The 23422-nt window shown below is 40.8% G+C and overlaps 1 protein-coding gene across 1 annotated transcript; it reads left to right on the top strand.

Annotated features, from left to right (window-relative positions):
• Positions 1-5: 5 nt before the first annotated feature.
• pyroxd2 (pyridine nucleotide-disulphide oxidoreductase domain 2) lies at positions 6-19319 on the top strand. The gene is made up of 16 exons (XM_080739906.1): positions 6-99; positions 1968-1987; positions 2191-2284; positions 2703-2776; positions 2908-3063; positions 5352-5505; positions 5786-5847; positions 5936-6033; positions 6767-6908; positions 8436-8570; positions 9459-9531; positions 10787-10940; positions 11449-11600; positions 12554-12660; positions 13932-14052; positions 16067-19319. The coding sequence occupies exons 1-16, from the start codon at positions 39-41 to the stop codon at positions 16135-16137; spliced, it is 1674 nt and encodes a 557-aa protein (XP_080596032.1). The 5' UTR covers positions 6-38; the 3' UTR covers positions 16138-19319.
• Positions 19320-23422: the final 4103 nt, after the last annotated feature.

Here is a 23422-nt window from a genome sequence, read left to right on the forward strand (position 1 = left end):
ACGCACTGGTCATCGGAGGAGGTAGGTCAGTGGAACGGATGAAAATGACCCCCCAAAAAAAGGCGTATCTTTTCAACGCGTGTAACGTTGCTGGTGATGGTGAATAGCCTATAGTAGCCAACTTTAATTTATGCATGATTTGCAACTTATTTGCGAAGTTTCGTTGACTGTTGTGATATGTTTGGATGGGCTATATATTAATATCCATGTGCAATTGTAGTCTCCAATAGCCGATATGTTGTCCGTTATGTTACACTCTGATTCAACTTTGGACTCGACGACCTTACAGTTACACAGAGCCAGTTAGCCTATAATAAAAGACTTCAGCTCGCTTGCACAAGCTGACCTGTGCAGTGTGCAGACAGATCTGTCTTTCCATAATACCTGTCTGATCATTGATCAGATTGCTTGGAGGATAGTTTATGTGTAGCCAAGACTACTAGTGAAAATAGAAGATCTACAGGCTCACAACTTGTAGCTTCGCGCCACGTTGTGAGCTTGTAGATCAGATAATTTCACAACTTCTAAAACATTTGTTTTAAAAATTTTGAAATGTCTTCGGGTTTTCTTTGATTTCTTCAGGAAAATCATTTATTTTTTGTTTTTAATTCATGAAAGTTTTTGCTTTTTGGGAATGTTTTTTTTTGTTGAAAATATATTTTAAATAATAATAAATTACAAAAACAATATGTAGTGAACAGAAAATAAAGAGACCCATAAAAATGTGTCCATGACCCACAAATGGGTCCCAGTCTTTGGGAACCACTGGCCTATCGCCTATGGCATGAATGTCTTTAATAGGTGTCAATTACCCACTGAGCAATAGTCGTTTTTTACACGACTAGTTTTTTTTTAGCCTTAATTTCACCCGGCTAGATTCCGGTTATATTCACACCGAAAATATACTTTGCAATTTATTCCATGATTCGATAACAATTTATTAAAAAAAACAACAGTAAGGTGCTTAACTGATCTCCTAATATTGGACTAACATAATTATAATATCCGTTGATCATTATTAAGTATAGTTTAGATCTAGCCGAGATTTAGCCAACTAATTATAGTCGCCTTATCAACGTTTATATTTACACCGAATTTAGACAATTAGATTTAATCCATATTTCAATAAACATTCTTTAAAAAAACAACTTCACGTTGCAGAACTGATAGCCAAATATTGGTGTAAAATTATTTTAATAGCCATTCATCACTATAAGGTATACGTCTGGACGGTCTGGGTGTAGTCGTTTTAAATACAGCTTTTCAACGACTATCTTTAGACCATGTAAAAGTTATCCTTGGTACTAAGGCGCGGTAAGCCGGTAGAGTGTTAATTAATTACCGTGATTGTGTGTGGTCACTCACTGTAAAGTGGAAACGTCCAGACAGCGTGCTACTCTGAATTACATTTCTGACAGCAATACACACAGTCAAACACAGCCGCGGCGCCGCCTCCGCCAAATCATTCAATACGTATTGATTAAACAAAATAATTATTAGGCGCCCAATACATGTAGTTTCCTCAACAATGCGCACTACCCTAAAATGAACACAGGTGGGCAATGTCACCTTTTAATACGGCCAGAAAGTCTTTACTATCATATCAGCATTGATGGCCGAGTGGATAGCGTCGCCGACTTGAGTGTCAGAGATCGCTTGATCGAATCCCACCGTCGCCCTTCTTTTCACTACTTTCGACGGCCGCTAACGGCGAAATGTAGACTTTTTGTAACCGACTAATAGTGGTCTAGTGTAGCAACCCGTGTAAATATAGCCGACTAAACAACTAGCAAAAAATATCAAATCTAGACCTTTACAACACTGATTTTCAACGCGTGGTGTTGAAGATAAAAACACCACTATTAGGCAACTAATATACCTCAAAATGCTCAGTGGGTAACATTCATTATTTTTAATTACATTTTATGTCATGAAGTGATGTCTAACAATGATCTCTTAATTCCCAGGTCACAATGGACTGGTGGCAGTGAGTAATGACATCTGAAATATTCCAACACATATCCCAACATCCCTGTGAAGTCCTTTCAAGCTATAGGATGTGTGTGTGTGTGCGTGTGCGTGTGCGCGTGCGCGTGCGTGCGTGCATATATTATATATGTATTGCTCTGCAGGCTGCCTATCTCCAGATGGGAGGTTTAAAACAGTGTATATATATGTATTGCTCTGCAGGCTGCCTATCTCCAGAAGGGAGGCTTAAAAACAGCAGTGTTGGAGCGCAGACATGTGCTTGGAGGAGCAGCCGTGTCAGAGGAGATCTTCCCAGGTACGATGATGACCTCATCATGAGGTTCAGTCAGGGTCTGGGTGATGAAGTAACGTTATAATTCCAGCACACACACAAGATGACCACTTTTGGTCACACATTACACAATCCATTCTTAGCAACCGTAATTATTACGTTTTTCAATCAATTTAGGCAAGTGGTGTGTGTGTGAGTGGTCATTTTGAATTACTGTACATAACGAGTGCCATAATCCCTTATAAGTAACATTTAAAAACTGTGGCATTCAAGATAGCATGAAAGTGATGTTAGTCAGTGAGTCAGCGAGTGAGGGAATTTATTAATTGAATGAATTAACTGGGAAATATGTTTCTTTCTTTTTCCACAACATGGCATGTCAATATAAGTTGTTATCAAAGTCTGATTGTGTACGATGTTCCATAACTGTCGTATCATGCAGGTTTCCACTTCTCCAGATGTTCATATTTGCTCAGTTTATTGAGACCCCACATCTACCGAGACCTAGAGCTCAAGGTAAACACAAGTGTGTGTTTCTTTTACTTCATGAAGTCGCATCAAATAAGAAAGTGGTATTAATGTACGTGTTTGTGTATGCAGTATATACAATAACGTTGCCATTGCCTTTGTGTATTTGTGTGCTTTAGAAACATGGGCTCAAGGTGTACTCCAGGAACCCCCATGCCTTCACCCCCATGTTGGAGGAGGGGGTGGGGGGAGCCCCTCCCAGGTCTCTCACCCTGGGGGCAGACCTGGCCTTCAACCAGAGGGAGATCGGCAAGTTCTCACAGAAGGATGCTGAGGTATGGTGTAGTGTGCACTTGTCATGAAGAGGTTCTAATGTCATTGTCTCCCCCAGGCCAAAAGGCCTGGCCGAGACTATGCTTTGCACCCTGTTCGTCTATCTGTCCTCGTATGGTAAATGGTGCATTTATATAGGCTATCCAACGCACTTTACAAGTGTGTGTCCTTCTGTCTGTGAACAGTTAATCTCTGGCACCGTTGGCACGATGGCAGCGAAACCGTGCACGCACACTCCCTGGGTGGCAGAGCAGAACATCTGCCCCCAATATTTCACATGGGCCTGTTATAGCGCCACCAGGAGACAGATTGTTGGACAGTACTCCTACACATTGTGTCCAAACACCACACAAATCGGTACACAGTATCTCTATAGTCATTAAACGAAACTGATTTTCAAAGAGTTTTCGTATTCCATCCTGATTCGCTTCCAAACTTTGAAAGAATGCTCCGTTTTGAACAAAATACCTAAAATAATAAACACAGCATGCGATTTCCCTGAAACCTTACACACACATCCCCACAAGGCAGAGGAAGAAATGCCACTTTAATGTTTTCACATTGATCTCATGGGGGCGCTATAACAGGTTGATTCTTGTTTTTATCTATACTAGAAGCTGGGCCGCCCTTCGGGCGGCCCAGCGTCTAGTCAGCGACCTGGCCAACTCGGGAACGATGTAAATAGGGAATGAATGCCCCGCCCTTTAATGCAAACCCCATTATACCTGTTGTCATAGGACCCGTTTTGACCATCTGTTTGCCTGTGTCCATTTATGCCCATATATGGAGATATCTGTATCTATCTGTCGGCGTCCATTTTATGTATATAACATATATGGAGATCACTGCAGACAGATATAGTTCTGGGTCCATTTTATGCCCATATATGCCCATATATGGAGATATCTGTCTATTTGCGTCCATTTTATGTCGGCGTCCATTTTATGTATATAACATTATGGAGATCACTGCAGATATAGTTCTGGGTCCATTTTATGCCCATATATGCCCATATATGGAGATATCTGTCTATTTGCGTCCATTTTATGCCCATATATGGAGATCTCTGTATCTGTCTGTCTGTGTCCCTTTATGCCCGTATATGGAGATCTTTGTGATTCTGCGTCCATTTTATGCCCATATATGCCATATATGGAGATATCTGTTTATCTGCGTCCATTTTATGCCCATATATGAGATCTCTGTCGCTTTTTGTTTGTTTCTTCTTTAAGCAGAATACGCAGCCTGCTTAAATCTGCATCATTCAAGTAACCCTCCCAGTCCCACGCTTTGTTGCTTGTCTTATGTTTGTCTTTGTTTCTTTTATTTTATTTTTATTTTTTGGAGCAGACCCCATGAATGCCCCACCCTTTAATGCAAACCCCAATATACCTGTTGTCATAGGACCCGTTTATATGGAGATCTCTGCACACACAGTACCGGTTGCTGAAAACTCTGATGTCAGACGCGCGTGCCGGTGGGAAGAACGGTTCTCGAGATACGCGGATTACATACATACATACACATTCACAGAGATTTTTTGTTGACTCATGTGGCGTACGTGATGTCAGAGCCTTTTATGAAGTGATGTCACAATGAGTCAGCGCTTGCGCCGATTTCCTCCGGAACAGTCTGATGTCAACAATCAGCTCACAATGAGTCAGCGCTTGCGCCGATTTCCTCCGGAACAGTCTGATGTCAACAATCAGCTCTGCATAAGGAGATTCCGAACGTTTCGCGCCGGTTTCGGAAAACCGCGAGTCGGGTCGGGTCGAGGCCCGGCACTACACTCCGCGCGGCGGCGGGGAACGCGCGTGCCGAATCTGAAGCCGGTGGGATGAACGGTTCTCGAGATACGCGGATTACAAACAAACAAACAAACAAACAAACAGACAGAGATTTGTCGCATTTATAGATAGATGACGTCGCCCACCTATATAGCGTCGCCAATTTTTACTGAGACTAGGGGGGAAACATTCGTGAGCGTTTGGGGCAGTCAATGTAAATGTAAATGTCCGTTTCTTCATGCCAAAGCTCCTTTGAATTGAAATGAATGGAAGGCTGATGGATGGATGAATGCAGACTTTCCCACCCTCCTTGTATACAATCTTAATGGCCTGGTGTGACACATTTCATGACATATTTCACTACAACTTGAAAACTCGCTTCAGCAATATCTCCATCAATATATTAACCTGTCTTATTTTCTCTCAAACATAGTTGTGTAAGTCCTCAGTCTCCTCACCCTCCACCCCAACCATCACACTAACAACCTTTGACCTCTATGCAGGCGTTTCCCAGGTTTGTTTCACACTTGGATAAACTAGCGGTGGCCATCCACCCCATCCTGGACGCCCCTCCTGTCGACATCCCAGGGATCAACGCAGGACCCCTGAGGAAGAGGCTGGCTGCTGCCAAGACCCTGATGCCCATCGTTAAATGTGGTACGATGACTGTGATGCCCATAGTTAAATGTGGTATGATGACTGTGATGCCCATAGTTAAATGTGGTATGATGACTGTGATGCCCATAGTTAAATGTGGTATGATGACTGTGATGCCCATAGTTAAATGTGGTATGATGATTCTGATGCCCATAGTTAAATGTGCTTTGTTTGACATAGGGCCATTACCCAGACAGTTGCATTCAGTCCACTGCATATTAAACATTAACTGTTAATGTAACTCTGTATTACTTAAAACTAAACTATATTTTACTGACAGGTCTGAAACTGGGAAAGAATATCCCAGACTTCTATGAGATTGTAACGGCACCGGCAATGAAGGTTTGTTATTCCTGACATGTGATTTAGTTTAGCTTAAAACGCTTGCTTCAAGGCTACTGAGTGTGTCTACTCTGTCCTACACCTTCAGATCCTGAACCGCTGGTTTGAGTCTGAGCCTCTCATAGCGACGTTGGCTACTGATGCTGTCATAGGAGCAATGACCAGTCCTAATAATCCTGGGAGTGGGTGAGACTAACATCAAGCACACACCCATGCACGCACGCACGCACGCACGCACGCACGCACGCACACACACACACACACACACACACACACACACACACACACACACACACACACACACACACACACACACACACACACACACACACACACCAGTGTTGATTTAGTCAGCTAGATCAGTGGTTCTCAATCTGTGGGTCGGGACCCCCAGGGGGGTCCCCAAATAGTTTTGGGGGGTCCCCAGATGATTAACTTAATGTGAAACATTGTTTTCTCTCTCAACAGTAAACAACCCAACATAAAGTTTAAGAGAGGCTATCTCCACTTATCAAAAGTGACAATTTAAAGACTTTTTAATACCTCTAAAATGACAAATTAAACATTGGCCAAATTGTCAAATATTAGAGGCAGAAATTGCGATTATAGTCGCCTCTGCTCAACTCTTAGTGCTCGTCAGGGAGGGGGGTCCCCAGTTCAAATATGATTATTTTGGGGGTCGCGGCCTGAAAAGGTTGAGAACCACTTCTCTAGAACTACAACGAAAGATATTCGTCAACCTTTTTTCCCTGACGAAAACCTTATAAAAACTAAACAAAAACTAAGCTATGGTGACTAAAACTAAGACTAAATATATTGACAATTTCGTCAACAAATAAAAACTAGACTAAAATGTGCTGTCAAGATCAACACTGCTGTGATCTGTTCAAATCATCAGTTTGATGTTCTGTCCTTGAAGGTATGTCCTCCTGCACCATGTGATGGGGGAGCTGGAGAAGGAGAAGGGGGCGTGGGGGTACGTGGAGGGGGGCATGGGGGGCGTGTCCAAGGCTATCGCCAGCTCTGCCCGCTCCCACGGTGCACACATCTTCACTGAACAGGTGAGGTGCTCTCACATAGACATCAAAGGGGGCTTGAGCCCCTGCCCTTTTACTCCTCTGTAAAAAAGTGCCCTCTCCAGACCATGAATGCAGTTTTTACTATGGTGAAATAAACGCAAATGCCCCCTCTTTCCATGCCATACCTGAAGGCAGCATTCAAGAGAATTGCCTTGTCCAAACTCTCTTGAACTTGAACGCAGCATCTTATGTTGAAAGAATTGCCCTCTCTGTGTAATCCATGCTGTTACGCCACATCTCAAGTGTTGACTTGATTATGCTTAAGTTCAGTGTGGTATCAAGCACCGAAAATAGCCGACATCCAAGCTCACAACGCGTCGCAGCGCGACGCGTTGTGAGCTTGGAGGTCTGCTATTTTCGATATTTTCACCAAAATTTTAGAAATGTCAGCCCCGGCCTCTCTAACATTCTCCCACGGAGCACACATCTTCAGTGAACAGGTGAGGTGCTTCTGTCTCCTATTCAAGACGTTTCATGGCTGCTTTCATTTAACGGTGTTCAATGATGAAGTTGTTGTTTTTATGGCTCCACCGGTGACAGCTGTTGTCCATATGTCCAACCATACGTCCTCCCAGTCTCATGAACACGTCTCACACGTCTCAGGAATGTCTTTCTTCAAATCTGGCACAAAACGTCCACTTGGAATGTGGAGAATGAACTGAGTTGAATTTCAATTTGGTGGTCACGGTCACTTGTGACCTCACAAAACATAACTCAACATAACTCAAAGATGAATAAAAGAATGTCACATAAATGTCTAATATGATAAAATGATGTAGTAGTGACATTTTATATCCAAAAGGTCTAAGGTAATCATCATAATGTTCTGCAAAAACACCTTTTGTACAATTATTAAATATACCTTAAAGACTCAGGAAAAGAAGGGGAGATTGTGAACCTCTTTTCACATTTCATACATAAATAATTCATTCAAGGGGGGCACGGTGGGGCAGTCGGTAGCGCTGTCGCCTCACAGCTAGAAGGTCCTGGGTTCGATTCCTGCCCACACCCTAGGTGGGGTTGGCAAAAGTGCCTGTGTGGTTTCTGTGTGGAGTTTGCATGTTCTCCCCATGTCACCTAGGGTAGATACCCTCACAAAAACATGCAGTAATCCTGGTCTCTATTCTGCCTTCCCCTGCCCAGCCGGGGTGCCTGATGGAGGGGAAAGGAACTGGTTGGAATAACGTGTTCCTATCACACGCTACGTCCATCTGGGGAATCTCTCAACTGTCGGGTGATAAGAAGCGGCCTGCTCACTCCTCATGCAATGAAGGAAGCATGAGCTCAGTTCAGGGCTCTCCCCGGGGTGGTAGAGGGAGAGCAGCGCCCAGGATTACAGCTTAGGCAACTGGCACTGGGTGAAAAATGGGTTACAAAAAACCGTGGGTTAAAACTTGAAGGAAAACAAAAACATTCAAATGAACTATTTTGTGCAGCAGTTGATGGTGTGTATTTTATTCAATATCAATGTGGTGTTGTGTGGTCTACATCTCCATATGTGTTCTTCAGGAGGTGGATCAGGTGCTGGTGGGCTCAGACGGTGCTGCTAAGGGCGTTGTGATGAAGGATGGAACAGAGATCCACAGTAAAGTGGTTCTGTCCAACGCTACAGCGTATGTCACCTTCAAGAAGCTCGCTCCACAGGTAATGAAGTGTATAATAATGCAACAAATGAAACAAATTAAAATAAATGATTAATAATATTTATACCAGGGGTCTTCAACAGGGGGTCCGGGATCCCTAGGGGGTCCTCAGAGTTACTATAGGGGGTCCTCCAAATCTTTGTGATAGAAACTTTTTTCTCTTTTTTTATATTAACCACTTGAACCCTAGTGTCCTTATTCTGAGAACTTTAGCCAAAAATAGTAGATCTAGAAGCTCACAACGCCTCGCTCTGCGAGGCGTTGTGAGCTTGTAGATCGGCTATTTTTGGCGTAGAGGGGGAAAAGAGCAGACAAAGTACAGAGTGAAAGGTCAACTTTATTAAGTATTGATGGTTAAATATCTGAAAACACAAATTGACACAAATCCAAAATACACTGATGATTGTGCTGTCAAACAATGAAACTATATGGAATCTATGAACAGGTTGTGGGGGTCCCTGCTTCATCACTCTCTCAACTAAGGGGTCCTTGGCCTGAAAACGTTGAAGACCCCTGATTTATACAACAACATGCACATGTAGAATGTCAAATGCTTGACTATATTTGAATTCATGTTTCCTTTGTGTACTTTCATATCTGTACAGCTGGGATTTCAAAGCAGGATGAAATTACTTTGCGTTTGGCTCTGCTTAAAACACAGTTAAACAAATAGATAAAAAAAAAGATTTAACATACTGTATATTATAGTAGTATTGCTCATACTGTGCATACAATTAAATGTGACTATAAATCAGGAGTGGATCTTTGTGTTTATATTGAGAATATACAACGTAATAATTTCCTTTATGTTGACAAAAAGGAGGCCAACACTGTAATGTGAACATGAAGCTGTTTTAACGTGTTTTGTAATAATCTTTGGTCATTCTAGGGTTCCTTATCTCCTGATTTCATGAAAGCTGTTGATCAGATTGACTACACCTCTCCTGTCACCAAGATCAACGGTAAACAACCCATTTCCCTTTCCCCCCTTTATCCGTTAAACTTTCGAATCAATTCAAGACATGAAAATATTACTTTTATGATTTATGATTATTCCGATATTTTTCTCAAAGTGCTCCCAGTGATATTGTTTGGTTTGCCACTGTCGTTGTTGGAATGGTAGTAGTGTGAACTCAGCCATCCAGTCCAGAGTCTGAACTATTTTTACAACAATATATTTATTGTTATAGTTATCTTTCTTAATTGAAACTTTTTTGTCTCAGGGCACCCCTATAAAATAAATATTATTTTCATCCAAGGCACCCCTACATTATATTCATAATTTTCACTCCCAACACCTCATATTTATGCCATATTCTAGCGATTATATTGCGAGGAAAACGTTGCGATAACAGCCATCTTGGTTAGGACTGACTGAAAATAACTTTGTACTTCAAGTTTAACCCTGCAAGGCCCAGCGTAGCTTTTTGGCAACGTTTTTTAAATCATTTTAAAAGAAATGTTATAATAATTTTTCCTGTTCTTTTTTCACATTAACATCACCATTAAATCCTATTGTTTAGTATTACAATGCCATTGGCCACGATATTTGCATATTAATACCCCTCACAGAGACTGACATTCACACCTCCCAGAGAAGTTGAAATTCCAGCGTCTGGACGAACAACATCTCACTTTTTAACTGGAGCTATTCCTCACTAAAACATAAGTAAAATGCCTGTAATATTGTTTTTCGTGATCATTAGAATGTCTAGAACATGTACATATTTTATTATTGTGAGGAATATCCCCAAAATGCAAATTAGAGCATGATTTATGATTTATGATTTATGGCTATAAAATCTTACAAAAACATTATACATTTTTTAACATTACATTTTCCTGTGATTAGGACACCATCTGATTTTTTTTAATTTATTTTGGCCAGTAGAAATTAATTCGGGCCTTGCAGGGTTAAAATTATACTAAATATGTTTTTAAGTGTCCAAATAAATTCCAAATATTATCAAATGATCTCACGGCACCCCAGGGTGCCCCGTCACCCACTTTGAAAACCCCTGGTGTAGACAGCCTTTTGCCACTCAACATTACGTCATTGCACAATATTTAACAGTGCGGTTTTACTTGTGTGATGACCGTGACACAGCTGTAAATGTAACTATTCACATGGCTGACTAAAGTCCAAGCACACTCTTTGCTATGGCAAAAATCAATAAATTCATAGAGCATAAATGAGTAATCCCAATACAAACACAGTGGCCGTGGACAAGCTTCCCAACTTCCTAGCGTCTCCTACTCCTGACGGGACGCCAGGTCCTCACCACCAGTGCTCCATCCACCTCAACTGTGAGAACGTGGAGGTCCTGGAAGCTGCATACCTGGACGCTGTGAACGGACGCTACTCAGCCAGGTGCACGCAGTCACACACACGCATGCACGCATGCACACACGCAGATGGACGTGCACACACATGCACACATGCAGACGCATGCGCGCACACACACACACAATAGTGTTGATTTTGTCGACTGAAACATGACAAAACTTTTTTTCAACTGCCTTTTTTCACTGACAAATTAAAGACTAAATATATTGACAATTTCATCAACCAAAAAAACTAGACTAAAATGTTATGGAGGGACGAGTGGAGAAGATAGAAGACAAGCCATTTTATGTTTGGTTAACTTGAGCTCGGGTGTTGCAATCTGAAAATAGCAGATCTACAAGCTCACCAATGTGTCGACTATTTTCAGCATGCAGTGTAAAATCACCATCAAGGCCTGCCAAAATACAGTTTTGCTGACAAAATCAACTGTGGATTTAGTCAACTAAAACGAAAACTTTTCAGACAACTAAAATATGACTAAAACTAAATTACATACTACTCAGTCTCAACTCCATTATGTCGTATTTTTCAGGCCCATGCTTGAGATGACCATCCCCTCTGTACTGGATCCTACTCTGGCGCCCCCTGGCTGTCATGTGGTGTCACTGTTCACCCAGTTCACCCCCTACCATGTGGAAGGCAGGGAGTGGACGGAGCAGGACAGGGAGGACTTCGCTGACCTGGGTGAGACACAGAATTATATGATATGATATGATATGATATGATATGATATGATTTTAGTACTTTATTGTCAGTTCACACTTAAATGTGTCTTGCGACCCAGCAGCCATGTATGCAAAACATATATACAGAAGGTAGACAGAGCTTATGACCACAGTCAAACAAAAATGAAGGCTTCATGCCTTTCCCAGCTAGCACGGTCAGGACCTGGACCAATCAGTGACGTCTGCATTGGGGCCAGATCATGTCAAACCATGACTAGTCAGATCTGGCCTAGAATAATACCTGATTTCAATCAACATAAATCCTGCCCACGAAAACGGACATCCTGGATTAATCAGAGAGGGTCCGATCGAGGCCAGATAAATATCATAACGAGTCAGATTATGTCCCAGAATATAACCTTATATGCTCATATTTCAACTAACATTACAAACAATAACAATAATCCTGTCAAACAAAAAAGTCCATATGACGTCCTGGTCAAGATCATCCCCATATATGGGCTGTGATCTGGCCTAGTTCTGAACGTCACTGGAGTCACCGTTGGACGTTATCATAACGTCATCATGACGTCAGTTGGCTTGCAGGGTTGAGTATTGCGACACACATGTGTACATGTTGATGCTTGCTCTATGATCTATCTGTGTGTTATCGTTTATGGACAGTTATATTGATTGATTGAATACTTTATTAACAGTTTGCAAAAGCAATGCACAGTACAATTCAATACAATTACAAAAACACTGCTAAAAAAATTGAACCCAGTAAAGCACAATGGCTTGTTTCCATTGGGGTCATGTGTATTCAATTCATTGAAACATTTAGTGACAGACAAATATACAATACTATGCAAAATCATATAAGTGAGTAGTAACGAAAAAGAAAAATATGTGTTTCTCACTGGTCGCTGTTACAACGAAGGAACATGGAATGTTGTGTGTCTGTCTCCTCAGCGTTTGACTGGGTGGAACAGTACGCCCCGGGGTTCAAAGAGTCTGTGGTGGGCAGAGACATCCTGGCTCCCCCCGATCTGGAGAGAATCTTTGGCCTTACAGGAGGGGTATGTATTCAATTCAATTCAATTCAAAGGAGCTTTATTGGCATGAGAAAACATATGTTTACATTGCCAAAGCAAGTGTCAAAATGAAAGAAAAAAAACTTTTCTATAACCTAAAAATGCTATTTAGCTTCATGTATGGTCATTAAGGGAAGGGGAGTGTTACAGTAGTGCTATGGGTTTAGGTGGAGTCTGAAGAGGTGAGTCTTCAGTCCACGGTGGCAGCTAGGGATTGAATCTGTAGTTCTAATGGAAGCTAGGGAGTGAGTGAAGTTCTGAGTGCGACAGGGAGTTTATTCCACAGTTTGGGGGCCAGGAGGGCAAACTGTCTCGGACGAGTGGATTTTTGTCCTGGGGTTTTTAGCGAGGGCTCTGTCAGCATCCCTGTGTTGGCTGATCTGAGTGAACGGGTGGGGCAGGCGGTTAGGAACGCTAACAGCGAGCAGGGATTTAAAGGTTGGCGTGCAGCTGATTTGCCTGCCATCACATCCCTACTGTTGTCTGAATAAAAGGTCATTTACATACGTCAAAAAGTCATTTACATCCTGGAGACATCTTCCCTCTTTTGCATTTCACACAGCAGTAGCATCAGGGCTGTTAAAAACTGTTAATGGTTACAGACTATTTTTTTTTTACTACGACACGTCGTCAATCCCAATCAAAGTTCTTATCCGCTATGCAAAGTCACTCAACCGGTTGATGTACTGTACTGTACGCGCTGAGCAGAGCTACTACTTATTGCTCGGATATTTTATGACACATTTACAGCCGGAGTGTCTGTCAGTATGAACAACTACAAGACATGATGTAATTAGAATACAAGAAAGGGAAATGTACAGTACAATAGGGATGGGACGATACACAATATTATCATTTATCGTGATAAAAAACACTCACGATAATCGTGGAGATTTAATTTATAGTGATATCGTCCTCCGTCATGCACTGGGATCAATTCACCTTTAATTTGCCCGAGCTGCATATCCTGTATCACTTAAACCCTCTATAATTGGTAAAAGGTACTTCTAATATACATACATACAGTCTTTTCTTCACTTTCTATCAAATGTCTTTGCCAAAAAATAGCCTGATCTACAAGCTCACAACCCGTCGCTTGTTCCGCCCCAGGATAATGGATTTTGATTATCGTGATAATATCGTAAATCGTGATTTCTTTGGTCACACTAATCGTGACATGACATTTTCATATGGTCCCATCCCTACAGTACAAGCATTACTTAAACACACAAATGTGTGTTTTCTTATCTTTACAGAACATCTTTCACGGATCGATGTCGTTGGATCAGCTCTACCTCGCCCGACCTTTGCCCTCTCTGGCAGATTATCGTTCACCAATTAAAGGCTTATACCTGTGTGGGAGCGGCAGCCATCCAGGTTTGTCTTCAATATGTTATTAAACATCCCCCTGTTTCATATGGTGTTGTTCTGGGTTGGTCACGCTCACGCATACTGTACTGTACAGTACATATCTGATGCAATGTGGCTGAGGAAGGACACAGGGCTCAGTGTTTGTTTAATGCTCTCTTAGGCCAGTGTTTCTCAACCACTGGGGACCTTTGGTGTGCCCCTGAGAAGGGTCAAGTGTGCCCGGTGCCCCTTGAAACTGCTTGAAAGTATTGTATTTATCATTTTAAAAATGATTTAAAGGAGTAGTTCACCCCCAAAATGACTTTCTTTCTATTGATTAGTCACGCCATGGAGACTAGAGTTCAATAATATTTTTTGGTTTTTGTCACATTCCTAAGACAAAAATTTGATTTGAGTAAATTTACCCCCATTGATTCCGGATGGTGACCCGTTTCGAAACGGGTCACCATCCGGAACGAATGGGGTTAAATTTATTGTTAACACATTTTTGTCTTAGGAATGCGACAAAAAACTAAAAATATTATTGAACTCTACTCTCCATGGCGTGACTAATCAATAGAAAAAAAGTCATTTTGGGGGTGAACTACTCCTTTAAACTAGTGAAAACAGCAGATCTACAAGCACACAACGCCTCGCGGTGCGAGGTGTTGTGTGCTTGTAGATCTGCTGTTTTCACTACTGTTGTGCGACAGCCTTGTGTGATGAAGCAGGGCTTTACTTTGCGAAGAAACGTATTGATTGATTGTTTGAAGACTTTATTAGAAGTTTGCATAGGAAAAGGTACAGTTTCATGACGGTACAGTTCACTGGTACAAGGTCTACTAAAAGGAGATCCTAGAAAAGACTAAGCTTATTTCCACAGGAAACCATTTAAGTATCTCATATAACATTGAATGACAGACGAATAGAACACAGTACTATGCAGTAGATATGTAAATAAAATAAAATGAAAGAACAAAAAAAAAGGAAAACAGTAAGTCTAAACAAACAGTAAGTATATACAAATGTACACATTTGAAACTTGGAGATACAAGGTTTCTTCCCGACAGTGACGATATTTACACCCCTGTATTATGTTGGTGTGCCCATGGATTCTTGGGACATGAAAAGTGTGCCCATGCAGAAAAAAGATTGAGAAACACTGTCTTAGGCAGTGATAGAAAGTAATAAAGTACCATTTTGAGATAATGTTACTTTACTGGAGTATTTCCAATTCTCTATACTTTTGCTTCTATTCCACTACATCTCAGCACATATTGTACTTTTTACGTTACTACAATTATTAGAAAACTTGAGTTACTAGTTAGAAGATTTTGATTATTATTACAACATACAGTACAGTAACCACTTCAGCCCTGTTAGTTGGGACAAATCCAATACTTCCGTGACCACGAGAGCGAAGGTCCGTTTCTCAATGGATTTGTCATCTAGGAGGGTTATTAAACAAATTTGGCCGGGGTGTATTTTTTAAAATGGCAGGGAAAATGTTTGACAGCTAGGGTAATTTTCAGTCTCATTCACTTACTATACACTACACTATAAAGGAAAAAATTACTGCTTTAAGTGGGATGTGAATCCACTGCAAGCATTTGTTTTGCATGAAAAACATTCCTTGGGCTAAAAACGGACCCCAAAAGACTGTGAAAATTGATGACTCATCACTAAACCATCGTTTTGTGGGGCCATTTCTTGCCCAAGGAATGTTTTTCGTGCAAAACAAATGCTTGCAATGGATTCAGAATAATTAAAAACCCCTAGTTTGACCCCTCACATCCCACTTAAAGCAGATTCTTTTTGGGAGTAATTTTTTCCTTTACCCTAGCTGTCAAACATTTTGAAAAATACACCCCGGCCAAAAAAAATGTATAACCCTCCTAGATGACAAATCCATTGAGAAACGGACCTTCGCTCTCGTGGTCACGGAAGTGCCATAAATGACCCAGCTATATTGTGTATAGATTTCGGCCATTTGAAAATAGCCGATCTACAAGCTCACAATGCTCCCCCGCTACCCTCTTAGGTGGTGGAGTGATGGGCTCCCCTGGCTGGAACGCTGCCCTCACTGCCATGGCAGACCTGAGACGGAGATGAGACGTCGCCATCACCCCGGACACCCATCACACATCCTCATCATCACCCCGGACACCCATCACACATCCTCATCATCACCCCGGACACCCATCACACATCCTCATCATCACCCCGGACACCCATCACACATCCTCATCATCACCCCGGACACCCATCACACATCCTCATCATCACCCCGGACACCCATCACACATCCTCATCATCACACCGGACACCCATCACACATCCTCATCATCACACCGGACACCCATCACACATCCTCATCATCATCACCAGCTCACACCTCCACCCGTCAAAAAATATTATGTCCGTACAAGACGTGGCCAAGACGTTGTCCGTGTCTGTGGCAAATTCTGGATTTTGACCCCGTTTCTAGAATGTCTAGTCTCCAGGTTTTGGAGACTATGGCACATTAGGAGTCCCAGGGTTCCCACGGTCATGAAATTCCTGGAAATATTTTGAAATTAGAAAAATATTTTTCCAGTACTGGAAAAGTTTTGGAATTGATCAAGGGTCCTGGAAGGTCCTGGAAAAATTAGCTGTGCATTGTCTTTGGTTATTGATTTTGTTGATACCTCTGAAATGACAAATGAAACATTGGCCAAATTGTCAAATATTAGAGGCAGAAATTGTGAAGCAGATCTACATGCTCACAACGCCTCGCAACGCGAGGCGTTGTGATTATGTAGATCTGCTATTTTAACCATGTTAAACAAAATTCCTTAACTCTTAGTGCTCGTCAGGGTGCTGGGGTCCCCAGTTAAAATATGATTATTTCGGGGGTCGCGGCCTGAAAAGTTTGAGAACCACTGTCTTTGGGCATTGCGCATAGGAGTAAGCGACTCGTTATTGAGCTGAATTATTGTTATATAGTCCTAGAAATCATGTTAAATATTCTAGAAAGGTTTTGGAAATGAAAAAAAAAATGTGTGGGAACCCTGGAGTCCACCAATACAGAGGTTTCTCAAACCTGTTTATTTTCAAGGACCACCATAACTCTGAGAGTGTACAAATGGAACCATTTGGTTGGTTCCATTTGTACACTCAGAGTTACAAACCTGTAATGGGGCCTGTTTCACGAAGGCAGAATTAGCTAATCCAGGATTTAAGCCAAATCCAGGTTTGCCAAAGCCCTATATATAGCCTGGTTTATTCTGTTCCACTAACGCCAAGCCAGGCTGAGAAGCAGCAGCTTTGGCGAGCCAGGATCGTAAAGCCTGGCTGAATGCGCGTTGAAAAGCCCAAGCGGTCGAGTGCTGATTCCTTGATCGTGACAAATCATGGAACCAAAGACAGAGCAGCGTTCTTCCGCCCCCGACCCCTGGATTAACTAATCTTGGCTTTTAGCCTGGTCTGGAGCAGGCTAACTTCACAGCTTAATCTCCATGGTAACTAAAGTGCGATAACATTAGTGAAACCGACTCCTGGCTTAAAATATCCTATAAATAGCCTTAGCCTTAGCCTCTGCCAAGATAATTCCGCTTTCATGAAACCGATTGAGCCCTGATCCTGGCTAATTTAAACCAGGATATAGCTGATAAATCCAGGCAAAATCCTTAATCTAGGTTTCGTGAAAAACAGGCCCCTGGTCATTCAAGGCCAGCTCATTTATGTGTTTATGATAATATTATTGTCCACTCATTTGTCTGTCCATGGCAAATGACATGACACAAATGTCCACCACAAGCCAGCATGGCGATGACCGCTGTTGTGGACGTCTGCGGAAGGTTTCACCGATGTAAACATTATATGGAGGGGAAGAAAGTTCCCCTGACTGTCACAACAAGCCTGACGGGTAAATCCACTCTGTTTTAACCCATTTAGAACGGGTACACATTATAGTGTATTATTATTTTATACTTTAACTATTGAAAAATAGCAGATATACTAGCTCACAGCGCGGCACCGAGTGCCGCGCTGTCTTTTGAATCCTTCAAAGTTTTTAAAAAAAAAACCTATGTTTCTATGTCGGCAATCTGGCCAGCCATCGTCAAAGGAAAGGTCCTTTTCCCTGTCTGTTCTTGAGAGACTACTATGTCAGTGGTTCTCAAACCTGTTCATGTGAAGGACCCCCAAACTGATATTTATTTGGCCACGGATCCGCATCTCAAAATATCTAGTTCCAGGGACCCCCCCAGAAGAAAAATTTGAGTTACAAACGTTCGCTTTAAAAATACATATGCTCAAAGATTTGCACACATTTTCACAACTTTTAAAAAAAATAGCAGATCTACAAGCTCGCAGCGCGGCACTCGGTGCCACGCTGTGAGCTTGTGTATCTGCTATTTTTCACTGGTTAAAGCATTCAATAATTCTAGGCCCCAAATGGGTTAAAGAAATATCTGACAAGCGTAAAAAGAGGCGAGGGGAGGACTTAAGACTGAGCCAAGAGAGTGGAAATAAATCAACGCTGAGAGCTAGGGAGGACAAATGGATGAGATAAAAAGAAAAAATCATTAACACTCCCGCCTGGCTTCAGAGAATTCGTCCGTCTAAAAAAAACCTCATCCATAAAGCCGGTATTATCATTGATATATAATACCACGACTGCGCTGTAATTACTACAGCACCCAATCCTTGTGTGACCCCAGTTACAGTCATGGCTCATTGATAAGAAACAATCTAACACACGCGTCATAACAAAGGAAATTAGGTTTAGAATAAAGCGTAGTGTTTTTTTAGAACTGATAATTGTCTTAACGTTTGATATATTTACCTTTTTCATAGTTTCAGAATGCACGCATACATCAGTTACTTGAATTCAACTTAACGAAAGATGATCTGAAACGAGACCAACAATGTACTGTACATATCACGGCATGATCATGGGAATATTACTTTTTAACTTTGTACAACTATTTTTGAGCGGTGGTCACAACGCTCCTATACGTGGCCGTGTGTGTGGGTCTGTCTGTCTGTCTGTCTGTCTGTCTGTCTGTCTGTCTGTATCCGTGTCTGTATGTAGCCTACAGTACCTTTTGTGACCACACATGTTAAGGGAGGGGCGCTGTTGTTCAGGCCAGGCCAGACACACACACACACACACATATATATATATATATATATATATATATATATGTATATATATATATATATATTTGTTTTGCTGTTGCGCAGCCTCCACGACCACCGCTCAGTTCACACGGGTGTGATTTTTTAAATGAATTAAAAACCAAATGAAATGTCAGATGCATCTTTCTCTTCGTAATAAAATCATGTTTGAAAACATTTGTCCCAATTGAAGAATCACAATCTTTGACCAAAGTGCAATAATACTATGCATTATTCATATAAACAATGTATAATTTCTCTGAAGTATTAGATTGTCAGGGTATATTGTGCACATCATTAAAGCGCAAATTTGAGTTGTGAATATATGTAAAAATGTGTGTCATAATCTCAGATCCACTGTTCTCCCATCATTCCATAGGTGGGCAAGACTGAAGTGATAAATATGAGTCATATGACGTCATGATTTAGTATGACAGATGTGAGAGGGGAAGCCACACCATTAGGGAGACCTTTGCTAATCCCATTGGAGAAATGCAGTTTCAACTCCACCCAGCTGATGGCTGCTACACTGCAAAAACTGATTTTCAAGAAAGTAAATAAATCCTTGTTTGTAGCATTTAAGTCTTATTTTCTTCGTAAAAAGAAAAACATTGCTTGTCAAGCATGTTTCGCACTAGAATGTTTTCCTCATTTTAAGGAAAATATGACTTGTGTTTTCTTAATAGGGAATTTGATCAAATATTGAGCAATATTTAACCAGTAACAAGCTACAACAGTGATTTCCATGCATATCTCAGCAGAGGCACTAGATCATATTTCCTTACTTCAAGACTAGACCAGTTTGAACAACTTCTCAATATAAGAAATGATTAATGCATCATAGTTTCATTTGTTTTACTTCATGGGCTATAGTGTTGATGAAATGATGAAAAATGTTTGTTGACTACTTTTTCACTGACGAAAAGCAAATAAGCTCACACAAGGCCTGCCTGGCCCTTGTGCATGTGACATTGAGGGCTTGTAGGTCAGCTATGCCCTATTTTCAATGCCTTGTGAGTTGTGACGTGTTGTATGACAAACAGACGAATTATATAGCGAATCAGACTAAAGACACTAAACATTTAAATGGCATCTTGAAGGTTTGTTTCTTGTCTTCAAAGTGAATGTTTTGGGCTGTTCCTTCATTTTTCAGCAATAGCACTTTTAGAGCACTGTATACTGACATGAATGACTCTAGGCCCTTTCACACGAAATGTTGATGTTATTTAATTAATGATAACCTCGACAATTCACTCACAGGCTCTGAGTGTAGGGCCCCCCTGAGCTCTTGGGCCCCTGGGCCGAGGCACAATTTAGGCCCAGTAGGCCCATTCAGGTCATAAATCCTTGCGTTCTGGGAGCTGTCTTGGGTTAAGTGTGTAATTGCTCAGGGACTCTTTGACACAAGGAAAAGGTCTAATTAATAGGCTGGGGTTGGTGGGTGAACCAGTGAACTTCTGCATGTTTTCTTTTCTTCTTTTTTTTATGTCTATGTGTATAGGTACAATAATTATAAAGCAGTGGTTTGATTGATTGATTGAAGACTTTATTAGAAGTTTGCATAGGAAAAGGTACAGTTTCATGACGGTACAGTTCACTGGTACAAGGTCTACTAAAAGGAGATCCATGAAAAGACTAAGCTTATTTCCACTGGAAACCATTGAAGTATCTCATATAACATTGAATGACAGACAAATAGAACACAGTACCTTTTCAAGCCGTGACCCCCCAAAACAATCCTATTTGAACTGGCAAGCACTTGGACTGTAGGCATTACATTTTGTTTGACTCGGTTCACTGTTAAATATTGTAAAAAATAGGAGATCTACACGCTCACAACACCTCTCGCTGCGAGGAATCTTTCTTATATTATTTGACAATTTGGCCACAATGTATGACCAGTTTTTAATTTTTTGTTGTTTGGCCTACTTCAGATGCAGTAGCAGTCTTTTTTTTCCCTCTTATTTTCAATTTTTTAGGTATTCAAAATTGTCACTTCACTGTCATCTGGGGACCCTCCAAAAGTCATGTGGGGAGTGGGGACCCCCATGGTAGTCCTCCTGACCCACACATTGAAAACCACTGTCATAATGATGACCCGAGAATATCAAGCTTTTTTGATATTCTCGGAGCTTCCGAGGATGAGCTCCCGAGGCCATAAAAAGCCCATTAACATAATCCAATCGTGTCGGGGTACCGTTCAAACCCAAGACCGAGTCCGGGGCCGACAGAACGAGATCGGCCCAGTGTGATTGGGCCTTAAAGGGACAGAAGAGCAGGGGCGTCACAAGGGGTTGGAAAGTGGGACTGAGTTACTAGGGCCCAAGGTGGTGGAAGGGCCTTAATTATTTTATACTTTAGCTATTGAAAAATAGCAGATATACAAGCTCACAGCGCGGCACCGAGTGCCGCGCTGCGAGCTTGTAGATCTGCTATTTTTGAAAAGTCGTGAAAATGTGTGCAAATCTTTGAATATATGGATTTTTTAAGCGAACATTTGTAACTCAAATTTTGCTTCTGGGGGGTCCCTGGAACTAAATATTTTGAGATGCGGGTCCGTGGCCAAATACATACCATTTTGGGGGTCCTTCACATGAAAAGGTTTGAGCTCCACTGACATCGAAACATAGATTTTTCAAAAAACCTTAGAAGGATTTGAAATATTCAAAGATTTTCATGATTTTTCAAAAATAGCAGATCTACAAGCTCGCAGCGCGGCACTCGGTGCCGCGCTGTGAGCTTGTATATCTGCTATTTTTCAATAGTTAAAGCACAGGGGCCCCACAGTGAATCCTTGTACCCGGGGCCCAGAATTTGGTGTGACGCCCCTGTAGAAGAGTGATGCAGCCAGCAAGGCACAAAACGTCTGATCTTTGGTCAGATTTTAATTCAGCTTCCAAATTACACAAATCTCTCGAGTAACAGCCTGGATATTATCAAAACATATTGATTATTATGGATTACAGGATATTATCAAAACATATTGATTATTATGGATAACAGGATATTATCAAAACATATTGATTATTATGGATTACAGGATATTATCAAAACATATTGATTATTATGGATAACAGGATATTATCAAAACACATTGATTATTATGGATTACAGGATATTATCAAAACATATTGATTATTATGGATAACAGGATATTATCAAAACATATTGATTATTATGGATAACAGGATATTATCAAAAACACTTTGATTATTATGGATAACAGGATATTATCAAAACATATTGATTATTATGGATAACAGGACATTATCAAAAAATATTGATTATGGTTAACAGGATATTATCAAACAAATATTGATTATGGATAGCAGGACAGTATCAAAACATATTTATTATGGATAACTAGATAAAACCATATTGATTATGGATAACTAGATATGATCAAAAACATATTGATTATGGTTAATATATTATCAAACATATTGATTACGGATAGTAGGATATTATCAAAATATATTGATTAAGAATAATAAGATATTATCAAAAACATATTGATTATGGATAACAGGATATTATCAAAAACACATTGATTAAATGTATGGGGAATGTTGAGGCTGGTTGTTGTGGACTGTGCCTTTAAGAGATGGGTCCAAGTTAACCGTCTATCCCATAGCCTGGAGAGAGGCTAGAGTTGGTTGTTGGTTTTTAGGAAGAAATAGTTTAGTTTATAAAACAACAATACAACCCTAACCCTAACCCTAACCCCAATAACAATAAAACACTGATTGATTGATTGATTGATTTGATTGATTGATTGATTGATTGAATGAATACTTTATTAGCAGGTCACATAGGAAAACAAGACAGTTCAGTTCAGATGGTCTAATTAGGATTTATACTATGGCTTCAGTCTTGTTTACAACTTACTTTGGGATCCTTTCTTTGCACTCAATTCATAAAACGTACTCAATTCATAGTGTAGGCCTATACTGTACTGTGTAGACTATATTCAAATGTATTACATTAATGAATAAATTAGTGAATGAACTTGGTCATATAAACTTATGTTCTATGACCAACTGTTAATGAACATTTCCAATCAAACAAAATAAAACAAAACTGTAAAAAAAAAAAAAAAGAAAAAACATCCAAATAAATAATAAAGTAAAGAATGTCCAAAGCTGGCTTGGCAGTGAGGATATATTTTCTACATTTTAACAGCAACCAGATACAGCCAATCACAGCGCAGCAGGGCAGTCAGTCCGTCCCTCCG

Source organism: Nannobrachium achirus (genome assembly GCF_963921795.1).
Source record: "Nannobrachium achirus genome assembly, chromosome: 13".
Lineage (NCBI taxonomy): Eukaryota > Metazoa > Chordata > Actinopteri > Myctophiformes > Myctophidae > Nannobrachium > Nannobrachium achirus.